General features: G+C 42.0%; 2 protein-coding genes across 2 annotated transcripts in view; one reads left to right on the forward strand and one right to left on the reverse strand.

The window, feature by feature from the left end:
* The first annotated feature begins 11,603 nt into the window (after positions 1-11,603).
* On the forward strand, positions 11,604-13,122 carry LOC129681896 (interferon-induced protein with tetratricopeptide repeats 1-like). The gene is given in 1 exon segment (XM_055614125.1): positions 11,604-13,122. A coding segment is annotated over 1 exon segment (1,305 nt). The 5' UTR covers positions 11,604-11,618; the 3' UTR covers positions 12,924-13,122.
* A 5,618-nt stretch (positions 13,123-18,740) lies between these two features.
* The window catches only part of Ifit3 (interferon induced protein with tetratricopeptide repeats 3), a 5,548-nt gene continuing 2,065 nt past the window's right edge, over positions 18,741-22,223 (reverse strand). Inside the window, exon 2 of the mRNA XM_055614141.1 lies at positions 18,741-20,403. Within this exon, the coding sequence (XP_055470116.1) occupies positions 19,230-20,403 (1,174 nt within the window). The 3' untranslated portion in view covers positions 18,741-19,229. The remainder of the gene's footprint in view (positions 20,404-22,223) is intronic.

The following is a 22,223-nucleotide window of genomic DNA, read 5'->3' on the forward strand; positions in this document are numbered from 1 at the left end:
AGGAAGCAGGAAAGGAAATCCCTTTGCTCTCTGTTTCTATTTGGGTGAAGCTGCTGGCTTTACTTTCACTTTCTAGTTTCAGTTTCCTACTGCTGGCTACAAGAGCACACCCACAGCACACAGAGCTGCTTCCCAGCCCTTAAATGAGGCTCTTATTGGTGTGAGAGTCGACAGGACAGCACAGAGTCAAGGCGGGTTTCTCTGGAGTCCTGCTCTGCTGAAGGCACCAGATCTCATTATAGATGGTTGTGAGCCACCATGTAGTTGCTGGGAATTGAATACAGGACCCTTGGAAGAGCAGCCAGTGCTCTTAACCTCTGAGCCATCTCTCTAGCCCACACTCTACATCATGTTTTAGTGTTCTGGGAAAGATGACATAGCAATGAATTTGGCTGTCTCAGAGAGAGACACAGAGAAATGGGGAGGGACTGATATTGGAGTCCCTGCAAACACCATGGCCAGCACAATAATGGTCTGGATGAGGCAAGAAGGAAATGTGCTTCATCACAAGTTAGGCAGAGGTTGCTCAGACTTCTAGAGTCTGACCTGGGCAATTTGTTGCAAGCATATTTCAGCACAGTACAATTTGAAAAAAAAAAAAATTCTGGTGTAGTAAAATCCCCTGCTCACAAGGAGGTATAATGAGGTATAATTACATTGAAATTCAGCTCAAAGTAGATGTCACTTCTTTCAAAAAGATGGGTTCTAGAAAAAGGCTTCATGGATTAGCTTAAGGGCATAGCGAAGGATCTGGGATGGTCTCAGTCATGCTGATATTGTAGAGGTCATTTTGGCTATTAGCAACGTCCAGGCCTGTTTGTGGGAGCTTGGGTGAGCCTCTGGCCATCCAAATAAGGCAAAGGTCACCTAGCCTATTAGCCACTTCAGGTCCAGCCATGGGAGCTTATTATGTTCTGACCTACAGATAACACAAAACACCAGATTTTTTTAAATTCCTTCCTTCTCAGCCTTCTGAGTGGAAAAGCTATACTTCTCTGCTGTCAGAGAGACTCTCCTTCATGTTTAGCATTCTCAGCTTTCTTAATGCTTATCTGTGGGGGCCAGGACCTTTGTTTTCTCTAAGAGATAGAGAGATAAGAAAGTAATAGAGATACTGTGTGAGAAACAGACAAGAAGAGACAAACAATGAGAGTTAGATTGAAAGATAGATAGGGAGAGAGACTAGAAATTCTTATGCTTTTTTTGTTTTCTACTATGGTGTGTACAGATGATAGTCTGGATATATATAATAATATTTAGAATGGATACCAAGAATGGAAAATGGGTGATGATGAAGGACAGAATGCCAGTGGAAGGACACATGAGTAAGAGAGTATAAAGATTATTGTTTTTCTAGCATCAACCCTTGTGTAATTGTGTGTGTGTGTGTGTGTGTGTGTTAGATAAATGTGTGACTGCATAACTTGTAATGGAAGCATAAAGCTTTGAGTGAAGCTCCCTGGCTTCAGTATGGCCATCCTAACTGTATAGCAGTTCACTGAGCTTCATGGAGATTGAGACTGGCTGGCCAAGAGTTTGAGTGGTCTCTTAAACAAACTGTGTAGGGGTTTTATTGGTGAGTTCATTAAAATAAAGTGTTTTTTATAGTTAAAAAAAGGAAAGAATAAACAATTCATAAAATAGTTGAAGGTGGGAAGATTGTCAGGAGGTCACGGAGCATGGGGTATGGAGAACAGAAAAGTTTCCCATGAAAACTTTCAGAGGGTTTTGTAAGTAGGAGACCTATGCTCTTAGATGCTCCCTTTGGGACATGTTCTTCACCAAAGAGAACTTTCTCCTTAGGCACAAGCACAAAGAGCTTGTCTCAGAGGAGATAGTCATCAGGATATGTGGCTGGACAGAATGGCAGGAAGAATGGCACAGCTGTGTGTAATTTTCCCAGACTTCAAAAATAAGCCCCTCTCTCTAGTTTTCATTGTTCTTTTTTCCTTAAGAGCAAATGCATGCACACATATATTTGTACACACCCATACCATACGCATGCTCATCATATGGCCTATTGATTGTTTTGTTCTTCCAAATGCCGCTTTCTTCAGTGTGTGGCTTATGAATCTGTTTATGGCAAAGACACACTGGGCAAGATTCCGACTACCTAATCTGCTGAGCCAGAGTCTCCAGCACCAGGACCATTGCCAGTCCATGGTAGCCACAAGGTATACACTTGTTCTGGGAACCTGACCGTTACCATTCAATAATTTTGTACACTATTGTTTTAAAGTCACATTGCCCTCCTGTAAGCCACTTTTCTAGTATTCATTGCAGAATTTGGTCCTGTTTCTACTTCTTCTCTTTAAAAGCTGTGCAAAGGCTAGCACTACCTTGAAGAAAATGTTTGCATCCCAAAGTTCATTTTGGCTTACTAGGCACATCCTTTTAAACACACAACGAGAAGAGGAGACTTAGGAGAAAGTAGGCCCCTTTTCAAAAATCTCCTCTCAGCCCACACTGCCTCTCTAGTGCTGAGTACCAGCACTGAACTGGCATCACAGACACTGTGCTGGGCTGTGTCTAGGGCTTTTTAACTTGAGTCTGAAAATAGAAATATCTACACTGCCTTGGCTTAAAGCTCAGATCAGAACTTTAGCTTCTTTACAGGGACACCACCTGATGCATGTCTCTCAATGTCTGATGGGGGTGGGGTAGGGATTGCAGTGAGGAAGGCTTCCACCTGATGCATACTTAGCACATGCTGGACCAATGAAAAGACGTGTCCTACTGGGAAAACAATGCTCACAATTTCTTGATGTTCTCAGCAGGTACAGTATCCTACTTGACCTCACCATTACCCCATAAGGAAAGTCCTAGTTTTATCCTGATTAACAGCTCTGTAAATCTAGCTTAGAAATGTCAACCATCGAAGCCAAGATCACATATATCAAATTAGCAGCAAAGTTCAGCCATGACCCTGGGGTAACAATGTTTCCAGGTGGCCTTTTGCCTCTGCTCAGTACACTCAGGTGAGCATAAATGAAAATGAGAGCAAAACAAATTAATATCCCTCATTATGTGCAAGCTTGGGAGAAGAGAGAATTTTCTTGAGGAGCCTTGGAGAAAAAAAAAATCTTCAACTGAGCCAAACTCAGTTTCATGCCTCACCTCACTATGGAAAACACAACTAGTTAAAAGCCGAGGTTTTGCCAGACACTAAGAAAGTAAATAACCTTATCTTCAAATGCACAGCTGGAAACTGCTCGCAGCCCTGGCCGCTTTGCCTATCTGGCACGACTGCCTACAAAAGCATGATATAGAAACTGACAAGATGACTCAGGAACAGCTCACAGGAAAGCTTCAGAATTACAGCTACTCAACATTTCAGCCTCCTCTGCTAGTTGGCATTGGTCTCAGGAAATTGTGACTAAACAAATAAGTTCCGTTTAGTGGACATGCTGTGGGGATTGTTTTGACTTTGTAGCAGGGCATCCCGTAGAACAGGTTAAACATTCTGAGGACAAATCGAAAGGACTATGTAGATTTAGAATTAAATGCTAACATCCCCACTTCCCCGAGTGCTCTACACTTTATTTGCCCGTCACAGTCTGATTACTACACCCCTTACTATTTACTAAGCACAGGTTCTTCTACTGGCCAACTCCAGTAATGTTGTTAGGACCGTTCGTAAGGTCATGCTTGTAGTCTAAGTTGACAGCGGTAGGAATACCACAGGGGGATGTAAATTATGTGGACTTTGTTGTTTTCAGACCAACATCTCCAAAAGCCCACCGAAAAACCAAACCACCTACAGTCTCTTTCTGCCGCAACTGCTCTCTCCAGCATTCCATTATACATAAGCCATGGACCCTGAAATGCCTTACGGGGTATGCGTGATCGTAACAAAACAGTCTGGTGTGTTCCATGACAATGTGCATCCCTGCCTATCCTCTTTTACTCCAATAGTAGATGGAAAACCTCAGTTATGCCCTGACACAAAGGCTACGTGGAGCCCAGAATGGACATGGTTTCACACACACACACACACACACACACACACACACACACACACACACTTTTTGGCTTCTTAAGTCAAGTATGTCTTCATTATCAAAGCAGAGACAGCCCTTTCTAAGGGCCATTTTCTCTAAGCTGGAACCTTGCCAGTTTCACTTAGGTCTTGGGGGTGTGGCATACTGCCTACTGATCCTACCATATATAAATACCTTGCTCAACCCAGAATTTGATAGAATTTGGAAGTCTCTTGGCCTGAACTAAAGCACTATGGAGCAATTTCTGTCTTCCAGCAACTTGAGGTAAAGGTTTTCTATGCTTTGCTCACCTTGTTTCTGTATATATTGACATTCTAAAACTTAGAGCCTTAACTGACTGGTTCCCAGGCATGCTTCCTCTTAATGGAGTCATTCTGTTCATGGTTCTGAACCTGACAGGTTTCTCCAGTCTACTCACTGGGGAAGGTTTTGGGTAGGAAGCTAATAGCAATAGCATGATAACCATAGGCCTTTGGGGGGCAGGAGAAGGGAGATTCAGTAGCCCTAAAATGGTTCTTAGCTGTAGACCTCAGAAGGGGCTTCTTAAGAGCCTTGGTTGAGAACTCAGCGACCATCAGTGTAAAAGCTGGCATGCTGGACGTTCAGGACAGAGCATTAAGACCTTCCCTTTTCCCTGTAATTAGTTTCTAACTGGTGCAACACGGTGACTGGACCAAAAGAAAGTGAAAAAAATCCAGAGATCTAGATAAAGAAGCTCATGGGTTTAGCTTTCCCACGTGTGGGAGATAAAAAAAAATGAATGAAAGTGGTCCAAACAGGCAAGACAATAATAAATGCAGAGCTGAGTTTCCTGCCTGTTTGGTAAAGGCAGCATTGCTCTTAAGGGACTAAATAAGAAGGTTCTTTTTATTCCAATGAAGACACCACTTTGTAGCATTTTCTACCACAGTGACAATTTCCCAAGGGGACGCTTACAGACTGCCCATGAAAGGACAGAGGGCGGAGCCTGAGCGAAGACCAAAGATCGATAGGGATGAGAGTGGTGATTTCAGAGCAGTGGGGAAGGGCAAAGCAGCCAGTTTAGATCTGATAATTTGACTGAGTCTTGGTGGAAAGAAGCTAATTTTAAAGGGGGACTTTCTGTTTTGATTGCTAGCGAGTCAGAGGTTTTATGAAAATATTTTTGTTTTAAGTTATGTATACGTGTGTCTGAGCACATGCGTTTATGAGTATCACATGCCTGCAGGTGCCCATGGGGGCTAGAAGGCATCGGATTCCCGAGAACTGAGTTACAGGGGTTTGATCCATCTGCTGTAGGTGCTGGGACCTGGGCCAGGGTCTTCATGGAGAACACTAAGTGTTACTAACTTCTGAGCCATCTATTTAGTCCCCCAGGCCAGGGTTTTATGACTACAATAAAACTATGGAAATGCCATTATTCTAAAATTTATTTTGCACTAAATCGGCTCAGATTAACCTCTTGTGACCACCAGTGTTGGTATCAGCTAGAACGACTAGAAGCAAATTCCCAGGCTCCAACCCAGAACTGGTCACTCAGGTACCCTGGAGTAGGCTCAGCAGTCTGGATATCCTGAGACTTTTAGTGCCTCACTGAAACACTAGACTCAAAGCCCGAGGATTGGGAAAGTCTCGACTGTGGTGCTGTCATTCTAGAACATACGCTTGCTTTTCCTTCCTGGTCTGGTTTGACTTGGTAAAATACAGAAAGTACTTTCACCCGAAAGCATTTAGTGTGCTTTCTGGGCCTGTCTGATGTTGCCATTGGTTGGAGAGAAAAAACTAACAGTAAAATGGGCCCTCACCAGGAGCCCTCCTCCAGCAAATATTTAGAAAAGTTTGAGAAGAAACTACATATTAGTGACCACAAAGAAAAGAAAGTATTTTTAGTTTAATATTATATATCTAGACCATACAAACATACCCCTGGTCCCAGTGGTAGAGGGACAGAGTCCGAGTGAGCTCTTTGTTCATGCATATTTACTTATCAAAACAGCTGAGGGAAAAGACCAGTCAGACAAATGGGACAATCCCCATCTACCACACGCAGAGCGGGATTAGATCCCAACTGGGTCATACAGTCTTTGTCCTCTCAGTGTGGCCCCTGCTAACAGACGACTTGGGCTCCTTGGCATTCCTGTCCTAGAGAGTATGGTCACCTGTGATGCCATTCTGTTTCACAGTCCTCCCAGGGCCCAAAACAAGAGAAAAGCAAATGATATCACAGTGATAAGCACCAAGGTAAGAAGGGAAAGCAGTTGTCTTCTAGACGAAGACAGAAGGGCCCGTGAGTGTTCCCAGGGTGCTCTTCAGTTTCTGTAGTCTCAAGGAGGGTAGAAACAGGCTGTGCCTTTCCTTTACAAACTACTGTGACTAGGTCATTTTAAGGGGGGTCTTTATTTCCTATTAATGGACTAGGTGGGCCAGGGCTCAGGTACCTGAGCTTGGGTCACGTAATTAGAAAGCCTGAGTAATTCATCCCCGAACATTATGGTAGCTCTAGCGTAGCTAGCAGGCATTTATGTGGATATTTTTCCTGGGAAGAGCCTGTTCTCATCACCATTGGCTGTAGTGAGCAGAAATGAGGCATTTGGGCCAAAAACTTTCCCCAATGATAATCTGCTTTAGGTTGTAGGGACAACTTTTTCAACTGTCAAAGAAATATTTTCCTCCCTAATGCTCTTAGAGAACATCATAGGAGAAATATCAGAACAGACGCTGTAGGTCACACAGATCCCTAATTGTTGTGCCTGCCCCTGGGTGGTGGGAAATGATCGCTATGGCTGCTGAGGTTGTGTTTACCCAGCCTTCAGTAAGCTAAAGAATCACCTGCTATTGATCTGTAATAGAAGCAGGAGTTACATTCGACCTTATACAATGTTACCGTTACTCTGGGGCTATGTACATTCAGACAGTCGGAGGAGGGAGGAGGCCTCAACAGCTTCTGCAGCCCAGCATAGACATTTAGGAAAGCCATCAGCTGAAACCATTTCTGGTTCTCACAGCTACCTCAGAAGCCTTCCTGGGTGGTGGGAGAAAACATGGACTTACATGTTGGAAGTAAATACAGTAAAGATGAGTAAGAATCCATTTCTGCGAGCCCCCCTCCCAATTTTTTTTTTTTTTCTGAAAGGATCAGTACTTATACCATGAAGTTTGAAGGAAGCATAAATAGTGAGTATCTTACAGTGTCAAGGTTGGTGCTTAAATTATATTAGGTAAAATATAATTTTATTAATACCTTGAGAACTTTTTTGATCAAATTCGCCTTCAACTTTTTTAAATTTTTTTTTTCTGAGACGAGGTTTCTCTGTGTAGCCTTGTCCTGTACTCCCTTAGTAGACCAGGCTGGCCTCCAGTTCACAGAGATTCACCTGACTCTGCTGGGATTACAGGCGTTCACATCTGTGTCCAGAAGTCCCTCCTGCTTTTTTTTTTTTTTTTTTAATTTTAATAACCCATGGACTTCAGTTTGTGCTGTCAATATACTTCTGGGTATGGGGCCATTCACTGAAACATGGCAGACTATCAGGCGCCACACCTTTAAAGAAGTAAAAATCTTGACTCTGCCTAAGACACAATTGACTTCGGTCTTCAGGAGTGAGAGCTCAGGTACCCCGTTCCCACTCCATGGTAGAATGTTGACTGCCCTGATCATCTGCAGATCTTGTTTGGACAAGCATAGCTACAAGTTCTTGAGAGCAGTGATCCTGTTATTTTCAGAAGACATCATTTTACTCCAGTCCATCACAACCTTTGGATCTTACCATCTTTTTACCCCCTCTTCTGAGATGCTCCCTGAGCCCTTGGGGAAGGGATGGGATATAGCTCTCACAGTTAAGACAGAGCAATCCACTGGTACTTATTGTCCACACTTTGACCAGTTGTAAAATCCTGTGTCGATAACGGTCCACCGCACAGAGAAAGTACTCTGCTGAGGTCTGAGAGATGCACAAATCTGTGGGTAGAGAGATATCGATATAAAGGGCAGTTTGATGCTATGTCCATTTAGCAAAACAATAGTACTAGGCTCACCCTCTGGGCCTGTAAGCTCTCCAATGGCCAGACTTTGCAATACCAGGCATATTTTCCTTCTGTGAATTAGATCCCACCAGAAAGCGGTTATTAGTTCCGTATCATTCATGCCACCATGGTATCAGTGTGCACACCTTGCCACGCATTGCCTTGTCATTATTGCAGTTCACAAGGATCACAGCTGGGTAAGACTGTTAATAACTCCTCCACCCCCAGGAGCCTGCACAGCACCTTCCACTACAGTTAGAACTAGTCAGCAGGGCGGAAGCTTCCTTGACAGTACTGACTTGATTGCCCCATGTTCAGGGAATGATGTGTCTTCAGCAATAGGGTTCTTATCATCAAGTGATGGTGAACAACCAAGAATGATGGCAATAGCTTATATTATTTTGAAGGGTAGTGTCTCTCTCCTGTAGCACAGCTTTTTAATTGGCTATTCTGGGCTGAGCACATGTGGGCATTCTGGGCCAAGCTTCTGCTGATGTGACAGTGGAAGTACTCGGGGGGACAGAGGGTGTATGTCCTGATGTTGGGGAGCCTGCCCGGAAACCAACAACCAATGACAGGCTCAGAGATGGTGTGGAGGAACCTGATTGGTCCCTCAAAGCTCTCCCTTTAGGGAATAAAAGAGCTAGCCCTTGGATTGCATTCTCCAGACTCCCAGTCTCTTTGTAGTGACTCCAGGGTCTCTCACCCCCTTGGCTTGGACCCTCTGTCCATGTTCCAGCATTCTGCTTGTTCCAGCCTCGAACGCTTAATTTGCTGTTTCTCATCAAAGCCTGCTTCCAAGAGAGCTTTGAAGAAAGCTACTAATCTCAGTGGGTCTATCATTTTAGACTGTTCCAAACAGGACTTCTTTTAAGCCTGAAATTTCTCAACATTCAAAGACTGGACTACAAATCTTAATGCTTGCTTAATTAACTATTTTCCCCAATTTCCTTTGAGCCTTCTAACAACATTTCCACATGTCCATAAAATCAGGCAGGAAAAAATCTGTGAGAAATTTCTCTTAAGGGGGGTTGGGTAGGTTTTTGGTTGTTTCTGTGGCTATGAATGTTTATTGTCATTGGGAGATCGTTATAAGTTATTAATGAGCTTATTCAGAGAGAAAATAAGGTTCTGATATTAGGTAATGAAAGTTAATTGTTAGTTAATCAACTCATAGTCAAGTCAGACACTAGTCTAATTTATCACAGGAGTATCTATCCTAAGTTTAACAGATAAATATGATTCCATAGACAGGTAGATTATATAAAGATAGGTAAGTCTTCAAAATCCTTAGAGACCTACAGAATATGGCATTTAAAATGTTTTTATTATTTTAAAGACTCTTTGACAATGAGACAGGCCATCTCCTGGCTACACCTAGCCTAACTCAAAAAAGATGATAAGCATCAAAGAACTTCCATATGGTGATGGCTTCAAATGTGGCAAACTAGCCACTTGGGTAAAGAATATGCCCTCACTTCATGACAGAAAGAATTCTGCTAAAAATGGGCAAGCTTAAATGTAGGCTAAGTGGACTGCAAAGACAGGGTGAGCAAGTCCTAAATAGTTCCTGCTTCATCTACATGTCTGTCAAATATACTGAGCCAGAAGTCTGAATATGATGCTCCAATATTAAAAAGAGCTTTTGGTGATTGTTCATGCAACAAACTGTCAATTTTCTATTTTTTTTTTTTTTTTGGAAGCTGCTAACATGCACTTTCTATTTACTCAAGTAACTAATTTTATTCCTTCTCAAGTCTCTGGTGGGGTTGAAGACCAAATAGTTATAGTTCCACAATTAAGCTTGAGTTGTTTAGAATTTAAGAAAAAAATTTATATAGGTAATACCAAAAAGAATAAAATTTAATTTAGATATAGAACTTTAAACTTGTCAAGAAAGGATAGATAATCAAATGCTTTCTCCTAAGTATTGCCAAATGCACATGGACTGGACATTGCACATGTAAATCTCACCTAATAGTTTTCATAATGTTTTTATAATTATTATTGTATTGAAAGAAAAGGAGCCTTTTATTGGACTTAAAGGGGGAAATGTTGATATAATGTTCTTGTGGAATGTTTATAATTTACTCTTGCTCATTCAAATGCTGATTTCTCTACCCCACTATCAATCCAGATATTGCACGGTGATGCTTATTTTAAGCACCACCTGTCTCAGGTTTGTGTAAACACACTACCATTTGTTCTCTGTATTGCCAATAAAACAACCAGCCAATGCTGAGAAATAGAGAGAATAGGGCAGAACATCTGGTTTGGAAAGGACGTGAAAAGAGGAGTGAGAGGAGGGACCAGGAAACATCAGGAGAGATGAACTGAACCTAAGATATGACTAAAAACAAATATAATATAAGAAATCTGAATGGGAGGAAACTATGCAGCCCTGGAGGTTTAGGATGGAGTAACTATTGCCCAGCATTGTGCTCTAGGTTAATTAAATAAATCCTAGTCTCTGTATGGTGATTTGGGTGTATAGCTGGTTTAGGAATAACCACTGTTTAACTAAAATATAAATCAATATTAAATATTAGTAATCATCAACAGGCTCAATCCTCTTGTGTAGGGTAAATCCAATAAACTCTCCCCCTCTCTCTTTCTCTCTCTCAAACACACACACACACACACACACACACACACTCTCTCTCTCTCTCTCTCTCAACTGAGTCCATTTAGTGTTGGTTACCATATGGAATGGGTAATCTATCAGGAAGTTTGTTCCTGGAGAAAAATTCCCTCAGCAGCCATAGACTACTGCATTTCTTCATCTAGGACTGGGACCTTGTGAAATTTTTTCCATCCCATGCAAGTCACGTTGTGCAAGCATGTTGTTGAGGTTGCATGGACGCAGCATCTTTCTCTGATCTAGAAGACGCCTTCTCACAGCAGGCCTCCTGGTCCCCCGGCTTTTATAGTCTTTCAGATCACTCTCCCTTGATATTTTCTGAGTTATAGGTATCATAGATGTCTTAGTAGGGTTTCTACTGCTGTGCTAATCTATGACCAATAGCAACTTTGAAAGGAAAGGTCTTATTTCACTTCATAGTTGTAGTCCACTGCGAGGGGAAGGAAGTAAAGCAGCAGCCTGGAGCAAGAGCTGAAAGAGAAACCACAGAGAAGTGCTGCTTACCGGCTTGCTCCTCGTAGCTTGCCCAGCTACATGTCTTATACAATTTAGAACTATCTGCCCAGGCATGACACGACCCCTAATGGGCTCATCCTTCTCATGCCACCCACGAACTGAAAACATGCCTCACAGGCTTACCGACTGGCCAGTCTTAATGAACACATTTTTCTCAATCAAGAGTCCCCTTTCCTAAATGACTCTAGTTGTTGTTGTCGTTGTTTTTTCGCTTGTTTTTGGCTTTGTCAAGATGCCATAAAACTAACTAACACAGGGGTTAAATTCCATTGATATTAATGACATTTTTATTTTAGTTGGACTTTAGACTTTTTGTAACCAAGTACTAGCACCATTAAGTGAATAGCAATTTTTCAAATTGTTTTTACAGTGATGAACCTCATAGAAATCTCATACATAAGAGCTTGGATCAGCTGAGATGTCACTTTACATGGGAGCTGGCTATAGAAGATGTAAACATGCCTGATTTGGAAAGAAGAGTCTCATAGACTGAGTTCCCTTATACCAATGACAGCATGGAGATGTACAACCTCCTGGCCTTCGTGAGACACCTGAAAGGCCTTAACAAGGAAGCTCTGCAGAGCTTGAGAGAAGCTGAAAACTTGATCCAGACAGAGCAGGTGGGCAAGAGAAGCCTGGTGACCTGGGGCAACTGTGCCTGGGTGCATTACCACATGGGCAGCTTGGCAGAAGCCCAGACCTACCTGGCCAAGGTGGAGAATGCTTGCAAGGAATTTGGAAGTCGCTTTCCCTATAGGATGGAGTGTGCTGAGATGGACTATGAGGAAGGCTGGGCCTTGCTGAAGTGTGGAGGATCAAAGAACTGTAGGCAAGCCATGTCCTGCTTTGCAAAGGCTGTAAGAGAGGAGCCTGAAAATCCTGAATACAGCATTGGCTATGCAGTTGCAGCCTATCGTCAGGATCATAATGAGCCTAGTATTTCTCTAGAACCTCTAAAGAAGGCTGTCAGGTTAAATCCAGAAGATCCATACATTAAAGTTCTCCTGGCCCTAAAGCTTCAGGATTTGGATGAACCAGATGAAGCAAGAATGTATATTGAAGAAGCTCTGGGCAGAATATCCTCCCAGCCCTATATCTTTGCATATGTGGGCAAATTTTACCGAAGGAAAGGTTCTGTAGACGAAGCTCTTGAATGCTTTGAACAATCCTTGAAGGCAAATCCTTTCTCTGCTTTCGTGCATCACCAGATTGGGCTTTGCCACAAGATACAACTGACCCAAATAAAGGAAGCTACAAACATGCGACCTAGAGGGCAGGATAGAGAAAGAGCAGACCAAGCCATCCATTTGGCTAAACGTCATTTTCAAAAGACTTTAGATCTGAAACCCACATATGAGATAGCTTACATTAATCTGGCTGAAATGTGCATAGAAAGTGGCCAATTTGAGGAGGCAGAGGAAAATTTTCAGAAAGCGTTGAGCCTGAGGGATCTTGATGATCATATACAGCAGGAAATTCATTTACGCTATGGCCAATTCCAACAATTTTATAACAAATCAGAAGACACAGCAATCAGCCATTACTTAAAAGGTCTGAAAATAGAAGTGAGTTCCCTTTCCAGGAACAAGCTTCTCAAGGCTTTGGAAAAACTGGCTGAAAGACGCATTCACCAGAATGTTCGAGTTGTGGAAAGCAACAGCCTGCTTGGGTTTGTCTATAGACTGAAAGGGAAGATGAGTAAGGCCCTGTTGTGCTATGAGAAGGCCTTGAGGCTCACAGAAGCACTGAACCCCGAGTTTTAAAGCACAGCCCATCCAGTGGCACTTTTAAGTGTTCGCATGGCTCACCATTCTATCCTTTTATAGCTGGGTACCCCAAATATATAGAACCCAATGGAACAAGTTGGAGATGGCGCCTTCTCTGTTTTCTGCCTTTCTACAGCTGTGCTTTTTTGTTGTGGATCCATGTGTCTGTGACAGGAGCTTCTATTCTCCTACCACATATTGCTGTACTCACTGACAGGTTGGTTCCTGCTGTTCTGGACAACTGTGTGCTTCTGGACCAGCAAGAACCATTTTTTTTTGTGTGTGTGTGTGCCTTTGGAGTGCATGACCAATACCCTCAGTCTTCCAGAACCCTGATCAAAAGTCCTTTGATCAAGGAAGGCTTAGTTTTCATGCTTCGGGAATTTCTGGCCTTCAGCAATAACTGAGAGCAAAATAAATGACCAAGGATGAGCATTAAAAAGGGGAGGAATTCAGGACTTTCCTACAACATTTCAGTCCATACTTCCATTCCCATGGGTTCTATTGTTACCATAACATGCTGGTCAATGAATCCAACCTTATAATCAATGCAACTTTTTATATACAAATGTCTGATTCAGACAATCGTGGTAGATTTATGTGGTCTAAATACATTGGCATTTATTTACAGCTAAGAAAACTTTCAATGTATTCAGGGAACATAGAGTAAGGGAGTAACCTCTTTGGAATGTGCAAACTAAAAATGGCATAAATAGCTACATGACAGTGTTTAAACTACTGAGAGTTGTGTAATATTATCTTGTTATTTTTCTAACCCTATAGCATTCAATAAAATCTGCCAATATCACAGAATTTTGAGTATCCTTTGTTTGTGACATTAAGATCCATACTCTATGACTGTATGACAACAGAACACAGCAGAACCCACCTATATAGGGCTAGGAGAAACAAAGCAAAGAAGCTTTGAATATACACACTACTGAATCTTAAAGAATACAAGGCAGGAAGTGGGGAGGAGGGTAAGATATCAGAAAGATGTCTGAAAACTCATAAAACATCATACTCCACAAAGACCAAATATATCTGGGCACAGGGGTCTTTTCTGAGACTGATTCTCCAACCAAGGGCCATGCATGAATATAACCTGGAACCCCTGCTCAGATGTAACCCATGGCAGCTCAGTATCCAAGTGGGTTCCCTAGTAATGGGAACAGGGACTATCTTTGACATGAACTCAGTGGCTGGCTCTTTGACCACCTCCCCCTGAGGGGGAAGCAGCCTTTCCAGGCCACAGAGGAGGATAATGCAGCCAGTCCTGATGAGACCTGATAAGCTAGGGTCAGATAAAAGGGGAGGAGGACCTCCCCTATCAGTGGACCTAGAGAGGGACATGGTGGGGAGAGATGAAGAAGAGAGGGTGGAATTGGGAGGGAATGAAGAAGGGCGCTACAGCTGGGATGCAAAGCAAATAAAATGTAATTAATGTAAAAAATAAAAATTTAATTAAAAAATCATACTATTAAGTATTTACCTAAAATACATATAATACATGTAAGTCAATATATACATGTAAAGTTTCAGTGAAAATTTCCCATCTGGACTGATAATATTTTCATAAAGAACCATAGACTTACAAAAATTCCAATACCAAGTGCAAGAATCCCCCTTTGAGTTGTCAGTCAAGGTTGTCTAAAAGAGTCGCAGAACATTATAGGATGCTGCTGTTGCTCTTGGTTGCCCCCTGAAGTGGAAGGTAAATTCTTTCTGCTGAAGACACCATGCACTTTGGACTTAGGACCCAGGAAACCCAAGTTGGATCTGAACTGAAAGCCTCCTACTGGAAATCTAGCTTTTATGGTAGCAGGTGTTGACATTCAAGCTTTCAAAGTAGGGAAACAACCAATAGTACTGCCTAGCTATGATGCTCATAAACCACAACAAAACCAGAATGAAACTAGGACAGTCCTAAGGATGCAATAGTGGCATGTGTACCTTGGTGGTAACCAACAGTTCTCTAATGGGATTTAAGACTTGCTCAACAAGAGGGAAATCAGACCTGGTGCTGGAAACTTATCCAGCTCCTTAGAAGTAGTGAAGTCATGAATCTTAGAAGAGATTCTACAACTACCATTTTACTAAATTAGCATAATCCCTAACTTCTTTCAAAACAACTATTCTTATACCAATAAATGAGTGTAGTTCTTACTCCTCATCAAGAAAATGATATTTATGACAGAAATAGACCATTATAGAAAACCACAATCAATCAAAACACAGAGTTATGAAGCCTCGTCCCATCATGTATGTCTATATCACAATTTCTACACCTGAGGCTTGGGGATCATTACAGAAGAGAAAGTGGAAAAATATTTAAAGGCCAAAAGAACAGGAAGCTTTGTGTGAGATTGTGTCTCCTATAAATGTCAGAGACATTAAGCCCATAAAGTCTCACCAACATAACTTCCTAAATATGACTGTACCAAGAGGACACCAGTAGACATGCTAAAGTGGAAGTGGAAAAACTCAGGAGGCCTTAACCCTAGGTAAAAGAACTACAGAGAACTAAGGAATGTTGAGAATGGGAGAAATAGTCTTCCCCAGGAAGAGAAAACCAATTGGTTATCCAATACCAAAGGTCAGCTCTGAGAACATACACATGTAAGTATCATTACACAGACTGACCGTGTACATGCACATGTACATTGCATGGATAGATAGATAGATAGATAGATAGATAGATAGATAGATAGATGGATGGACACATAGATACATAGATGGATACATAGATAAAGAGATACAGAGAGACAGAGACAGAGAGAGGGAGGGAAGGAGAGGATATATATATATATGTGTGTGTGTATATATATATATATATATATAGAGAGAGAGAGAGAGAGAGAGAGAGAGCTTATTAGAAAAGAGAGTCTGACATGATCTGATTGGCCTGCTCTTTAATTACCTCCCCCTGAGGGGGAAGTAGCATTACCAGGCCACAGAAGAAGACAATGCAGCCACTCCTGATGAGACCTAATTGACTAGGATCAGAAGGAAGGAAAAGAAGACCTCCCCTATCAGTGGACTTGGGAAGGGGCATGTGTGCAGAGGGTGGAGGAAGGGAGGGAACCACAGGGAGGATACAAAGTGAATAAAGTGTAATTAATAAAGAATTAAAATAAATAAATAAATAAAAGAGAAGGGAGTCTCAGAAACACTGATAAAGAAATCTCAAAAAAAGAAAAAAGAAATCTCAAGCTGAACTCAGCTATCTTTTCAATTTAATTCTAAGCAAACAAAATGGCTACTGTTAGAGTTTGGATAGTTTGCTATATCTTGATAGATAACTGATACATTATGCCTTTATTTCCCTCTGCTTGTATGTGTTGTGGGGACATGACAAATGGTGCTATGTTTTCTTCAGCTGAAGGAAACTGAGAAAAAAAAATATATATATAAAAGTACTTGAAGCCCTATATTATCAGGTGTGCAATCTACTGCCTTCTAAACTAGTGAGTTTTGTTTGTTTGTTTTTTGTTTTTTTTTTTTTTACAACAAGAAAAGTTTAGGAACTAGTAACAATTGTGTTTGGAAATGGCACAGTCCTTTTCATACACACCTCTGTGACTTGTGTTGCTGCTTTTTCCCCCTACCCATCTTATAATATCTTAGAATGATGATCTATTGAATTTCTGAGTGACATGTACTATTACATAAAACATTTTATTATTATAATTATTAAGTAAGTGATGATAAATGGGGGTACCTGACAAGGAAATCCAAGGTTACTGGGTAAATTTATTCATTATGGTATTGTCCCTTATGTATGCCTCTCACTTTGAATAAATGATTGACTTTGCAATTAAAAGTATGTGTGTCCTTGTTTTTTATTGCTGAGTAGTATTCCATTGTGCAGATGTACCACAATTTCTGTATCCATTCCTCAGCTGAGGGACACCTGGATTGTTTCCAGGTTCTGGCTATTGCAACTAAAGCTGCTATAAACATGGTTGAGCAAATGTCCTTGTTTTGTATACTTGAGTCTCTTTTGGATATATGCCTAGGAGTAGTATAGCTGGATCTTGAGGAAGCGCTATTCCTAAGAAGGAGGACTCTGGATAAGATGTTCAATCCCCATTCAGAAAGGCAAAGAGAATGGACATCGGAGGAGGGAGAAAACAGGGAACAGGACAGGAGCCTACCACAGAGGGCCTCTGAAAGGCTCTACCCTACAGGGTATCAAGGCAAATGCTGAAACTCATAGCCAAACTTTGGGCAAAGTACAGGGAATCTTATGAAAGAAGGGGGAGATAGACCTGGAGGGGAAAGGAGCTCCACAGGAGAGCAGCAGATCCAAAAAGTCTGGGCACAGGGGTCTTTTCTGAGACTGATACTCCAGCCATGGACCACTCATGGAGATGGACTAGAACCCCTGCACAGAGGTAGCCCCTGGCATTTCAGTGTCCAAGTGGGTTCCATAAAAATAGGGACAGGGACTGTCTCTGACAAGAACTGATTGGCCTGCTCTTTGATCACCTCCCCCTGAGGGGGAGCAGCCTTACCAGGCCACAGAAGAAGACAATGGAGCCACTCCTGATGAGACCTGATAGACTAGGATCAGAGGGAAGGGGAGGAGGACCTCCTTCATCAGTGGACTGGGAGAGGGGCACAGGAAGAGGAAGAGAGGGTGAGATTGGGAGGGAAGGAGGGAGGGAAGTACATGGGGATACAAAGTGAATAAACTAATTAATAAAAATAAAAATAATTTTTAAAAAAGTATGTGTATCTATGCTATAGTATGACATTCTCATATATGTATAAGCTGTGGAGTGTCTGTATAACCCACTAACATGAATCCCCTTGAGTACTTCTGTAAGTTTTCAGTTACTAAACTAACTAGAAAATCATTTTAGAATTCATTTCAGACATTTTATTGCCAGAATTTAGTTCCCTGTCTTGGGAAAAGAAATTTATTCAAATACCAACCTTATTTATATTTTATTGGTTTGCTGTGCATAACCTATGGCTATAAATTATACTCATAAAAGAATTAAAAAGAGACTGTGGTGCTGAGCACGGTGCCACACACCTGAAATTCCAGAACAAGAGAAGCTGAAGCCAGAGAACTATGAATTTGAGAGAAGCTTTGGGTTACGCAGCCATTTCCGGCCAACCTGGCTTATGCAGGAAAACCCTGTCTGAAAACAACAACATCAAGACCAACAACATCAATACAGCCTGCAGAGGAACAGTACAAGACTCTTCTGATGGCTGATGGAAGTGAAACCGTCAGTGCTGGCGAGAGGCCGACGAGTTTGAATGACCCGTGACCACCCCGATGCACTTTGTCTTTAGGCTAGTCTAGTACCTGTGTCCTCACACACTGATGGGAGGGCATTTACTCAGGTGTCTCTGCCCTTTCCCCAAAAATGTGGCCAAAGAATCAGCTGCTAACTGTGCACAGACCTCGGAGGGATCCTGGGGACTAGACGAGGAGTGGCTCTGTGCAGAGGTAGATACTGAAACAAGTATGTTTTGGATAACACGTTATGCGTTCATGATTTCCCATCATTCTAGCAGAAGAACCATCATTAGATGTCTTTGAAAATGTTATACATGTACATAACATATTTTGATCATCTTCAACTCCCACCAATTTCCTCTCTCTATTCCGCTAGACTCCCCACCATGTTTCCCTCCTAACTTTTTAGCCTGTCTTTTTCTTATATAACTCTCATTACCTCCTCAGAAAGGGGAGTAGGGGTCTCAAAAACCACCCCTCATCCTAGCAGAAGAAACTTTGAGATTTCATATTACTTAGTTCCCCATGCCTTACCACAACACACACAATTGTCTGTATTTTTGAGTTGAAAACTTTTAGATTTATTATAGCATTTCAGTTTGGCACACATCTTCACCTTTGGACCGTTGTCAGGAATACACACAAATGTGTGGTAAAATAAAAGAGTGCAAATAAAATAAAATGTGCAAAGAATATTCTAGGGTTAGGCAAAAGCGAACCTTTCAGGCTTAGATAGCTGTGTTGAAATGGAATGAAGAAATAAGAATAACTGTTGTTGCCTGCTGCCATATATTACAGGGTAAAAATTGTGACTGAAAAGTGAGCACACCTCTCACAGGGCAGAGTGGAAAGACACACTTTCTATTGTCCTCAGGCTCAGATGTTGTCAGGAAAAGACAGCCTGTGTCCTAAATTGTGTGTTTCCTCCTCCCACCCCAATCCAGCTTCTGATTTATTCCCCAGGGATGCCAAGAATCCAGCACATTTTTCTACCACAGGTTAGTATCTGCATTCTCTGTTTGCCATTTCACCTTTTTGTTCTTGATTTATTTTTCATTTTTGGGAAACTGCAATAAATTCTTCAGGGCATCAAGGTCTTCAGAATTCCTGTGATACTCCTGGAGGTTGCAATAGCTCTCATAGAGTTGTTGTTCCTCAGCGCTAGGGCTCTCCTTGCTGAAGACCATCTGATAGCAACTCTCTACATCCAGGAATTCGGTGAGATCTGAGTAGGAGTTCAGAGGACTTCGCCTCCTCTGCAGAGCCTTGTGCATGTACTCCATCATTAATCTTTTCAATTCATCCATCTTCTCTCTGCTCTCGCTGGTTTCAGCATCTCCTGTATCTTGCGATTGCTGCAGTTGTTTCCTGAAATGGCACATGATCAGGAAGTACAGGGGACTGTTGTTTGCTGTGGATCTCAGTGCTCTCATAAGGAATTCCGTAGCTCTGTCTAGGTTACCCTTTCTCTTGTAAAAGGTGGCTGCCTTTTGGAGGACATCTGTTTGATTAGGAGCCTTTCCCAGGGCATCTTCAATCAATTGCTCCCCTTCAGCTTCCTCTCTCATCCTCTGCAGTTTCAGGGCCAAGAGAGCTTTGACATACTGGTTGGAGGAATTGAGCTCCATGGCCTGCTTCAGAGCATCGACTGAGTGCTGCTCCTCGGGGCTTTCTTCTAGGCGGTACATGGCAATTGCCATCCCAGAAGAGCATTCTGAGTCAGCAGGCTTCTCTTCTAGAGCCTTTTCAAAACACACTTTGGCTCGTTCATTCCTTCCACACTTTAGACGTGTCCATCCTTCCTCACAGTCAAGTTCTGGACATTCCATGCTGTAAGGATTTGCGAACTTCTTGCAAACACATCTCACCTTGTCAACATAAGCCTGAGCTTCTGAGAAGCGGCCCATGTGATAGCAGATCCAAGCATAGTTCCCCCAGGTGACCAGATGTCTGATTTCTGATTTCTCATCCTGCTTTAGCTTCAGTAGGTCTTCAGCTTGCCCCAAGCATTCCAGGGCTGCTTCGTTTTCACCATCTAGGTGTTTTATGTAGGCCAATAAGTTGTACATTGTCGCTTTGTCCTCAGAGTTTAAAAAATCAATCTGGTTACACACCCTTTCTTCCATATGAGTCGCCATACTTCCTTCCCTGAATAAGTTCCAGGTGAAATGGCACTTGAGCTGTGGGAGGACTTTTTCCAGAGAGTTCCTGATGGCCTCACTGTGGAGAAAACAAACACACATGGTCACCATGGAACACTCGCACATCTTGTGTATCCTGTAATGGTAATTTAACATGTAAACTTGACTGAGGACATTGAAATGCCCCGGGACATTGGAAAAATTCACCACCTTCTTAGGGATGTTGAACTTAGCGTGAGCCATGGGCTCCAGAATATGTTTGGTTTTTGGCGATACTTTCCAATTACTACTTTCTCAGACCTGAAACACCCATTAAACATTCAAGCTTTGTTTATATCCACACCTTTCCCACTCTTCCACCTGCCACCCCTTTCCGGTAGTCTGCACACAGATTCACGCATCCATTGATTTCTACACTTAACGAATGGAAGGCTGGGTGGTGAGCACTTCATCTTGTGAGGCCTGTGTAACCCCATTTCTGAAAAAGAAACTCCATCTTAAGGGTGAGTGACCTAGGCATAACCTCCAGTTTCAAAAAGGAGAAAAACCCATTAAAAAACGGGCTTCGACTACTAACCTCTGATAAGACTTAACCATCACCCCTTGCAACAGCTAATCAGTGAATACCTGAAGTTTACCAAGGTGTTCTTTACAATAGGATGAGTAAAACAATTATGGTTTGGCCCTCCGGGCAGAAAATTTCCTCCGAACACCCAGTATTTGCTAAATCTCAATCAATCATAGAACTGCTAAGCTGGAATTTCCCAAACCTTGCTGTAATCCTAAATAAAAACCTCTCTCTCCCTGAGCTTGTGGCTCTACACTCAAGAACAGCTGAGTGGTGATGGTGTGGGCCTGAGCTCGAGCTTATAATAAAAGCCCTACTGTATTTGCATCCGTATTGATGGTCTTTGGGGGTCTGTGAGACTTGGGCATAACAATCTGAAAGTCAGTTGTGCTCTCATTTCAGCGTGAATATGAAATATAGAAATAGTCCCATCCCCATGCTTCCCCTCCCCCCCAGATCTATTCATTCAAGAGTTTAGAATTCCCTGATGTTTGCATTTTAATCATATACAAAAGCTGATTATGATTTAGGACACAAGCATAGCACAATTTGAGAGGCTGTAATACTATATCCCTGTTCCTAGTTTATAGGGTAAAGAGTATCGCTAGCAGGTCACAGAGAGGTTGGTCCTGATAATGTGCTTCCCAATTCAGATAAAACAAATTTCAAAGTGTGGTAGTGCTCATCTTCAATCCCAGAACTTGGCCGGGGGTGGGGAGGCAGAAGTAGGCTGACCTATGTGAGTCTGAGGCCAACCAGGGTGATATAAATGAGACCCTGTCTCAAAAAAATAAATAAAGTAAAATAAAAAAGTAAATTCAAGTTCTAAATGACCTAATCATGAGCTGGAGTTTTAGATTACAGAATTAATCATGAACACACTTGATAAGGAGTCAATCCACAGACTCTGGTTTAGTCTTTTTAAATATAAGAAACTACAGTGGAACCCAAAGGGCTGTCTTTTAGGTCTCAGATTTCATGGGCCAGATTGTTCAGAAAGAGGCTTGACCCATGTGTCTTTCTCTGCCTTCTATTGCCACCTGCTTCTGTCCTTCCTTGGACTAACTGCCAAGGAGAAAGATGCTATGATGGTTAATTTTCATTGTCAATCTGACGGGATTTATAATTATCATAGAAACACTCCTTTGAGTATGTCTACCCAAAGGAAGGTGTTTCTGGTTGAGCAGTGAAAACTCTCCCTAAGTGTGCGTGGCAACACCCAATGGGCCAGAATCCAAGGCCTTTTTTTAAGAAAGAGAGAGAGAGAGAGAGAAATATAGAAAGAAAGAAAGAAAGAAAGAAAGAAAGAAAGAAAGAAAGAAAGAAAGAAA

Source organism: Psammomys obesus, unplaced genomic scaffold (assembly GCF_907164565.1).
Source record: "Psammomys obesus unplaced genomic scaffold, mPsaObe1.curated_primary_1811, whole genome shotgun sequence".
NCBI classification, from domain to species: domain Eukaryota; kingdom Metazoa; phylum Chordata; class Mammalia; order Rodentia; family Muridae; genus Psammomys; species Psammomys obesus.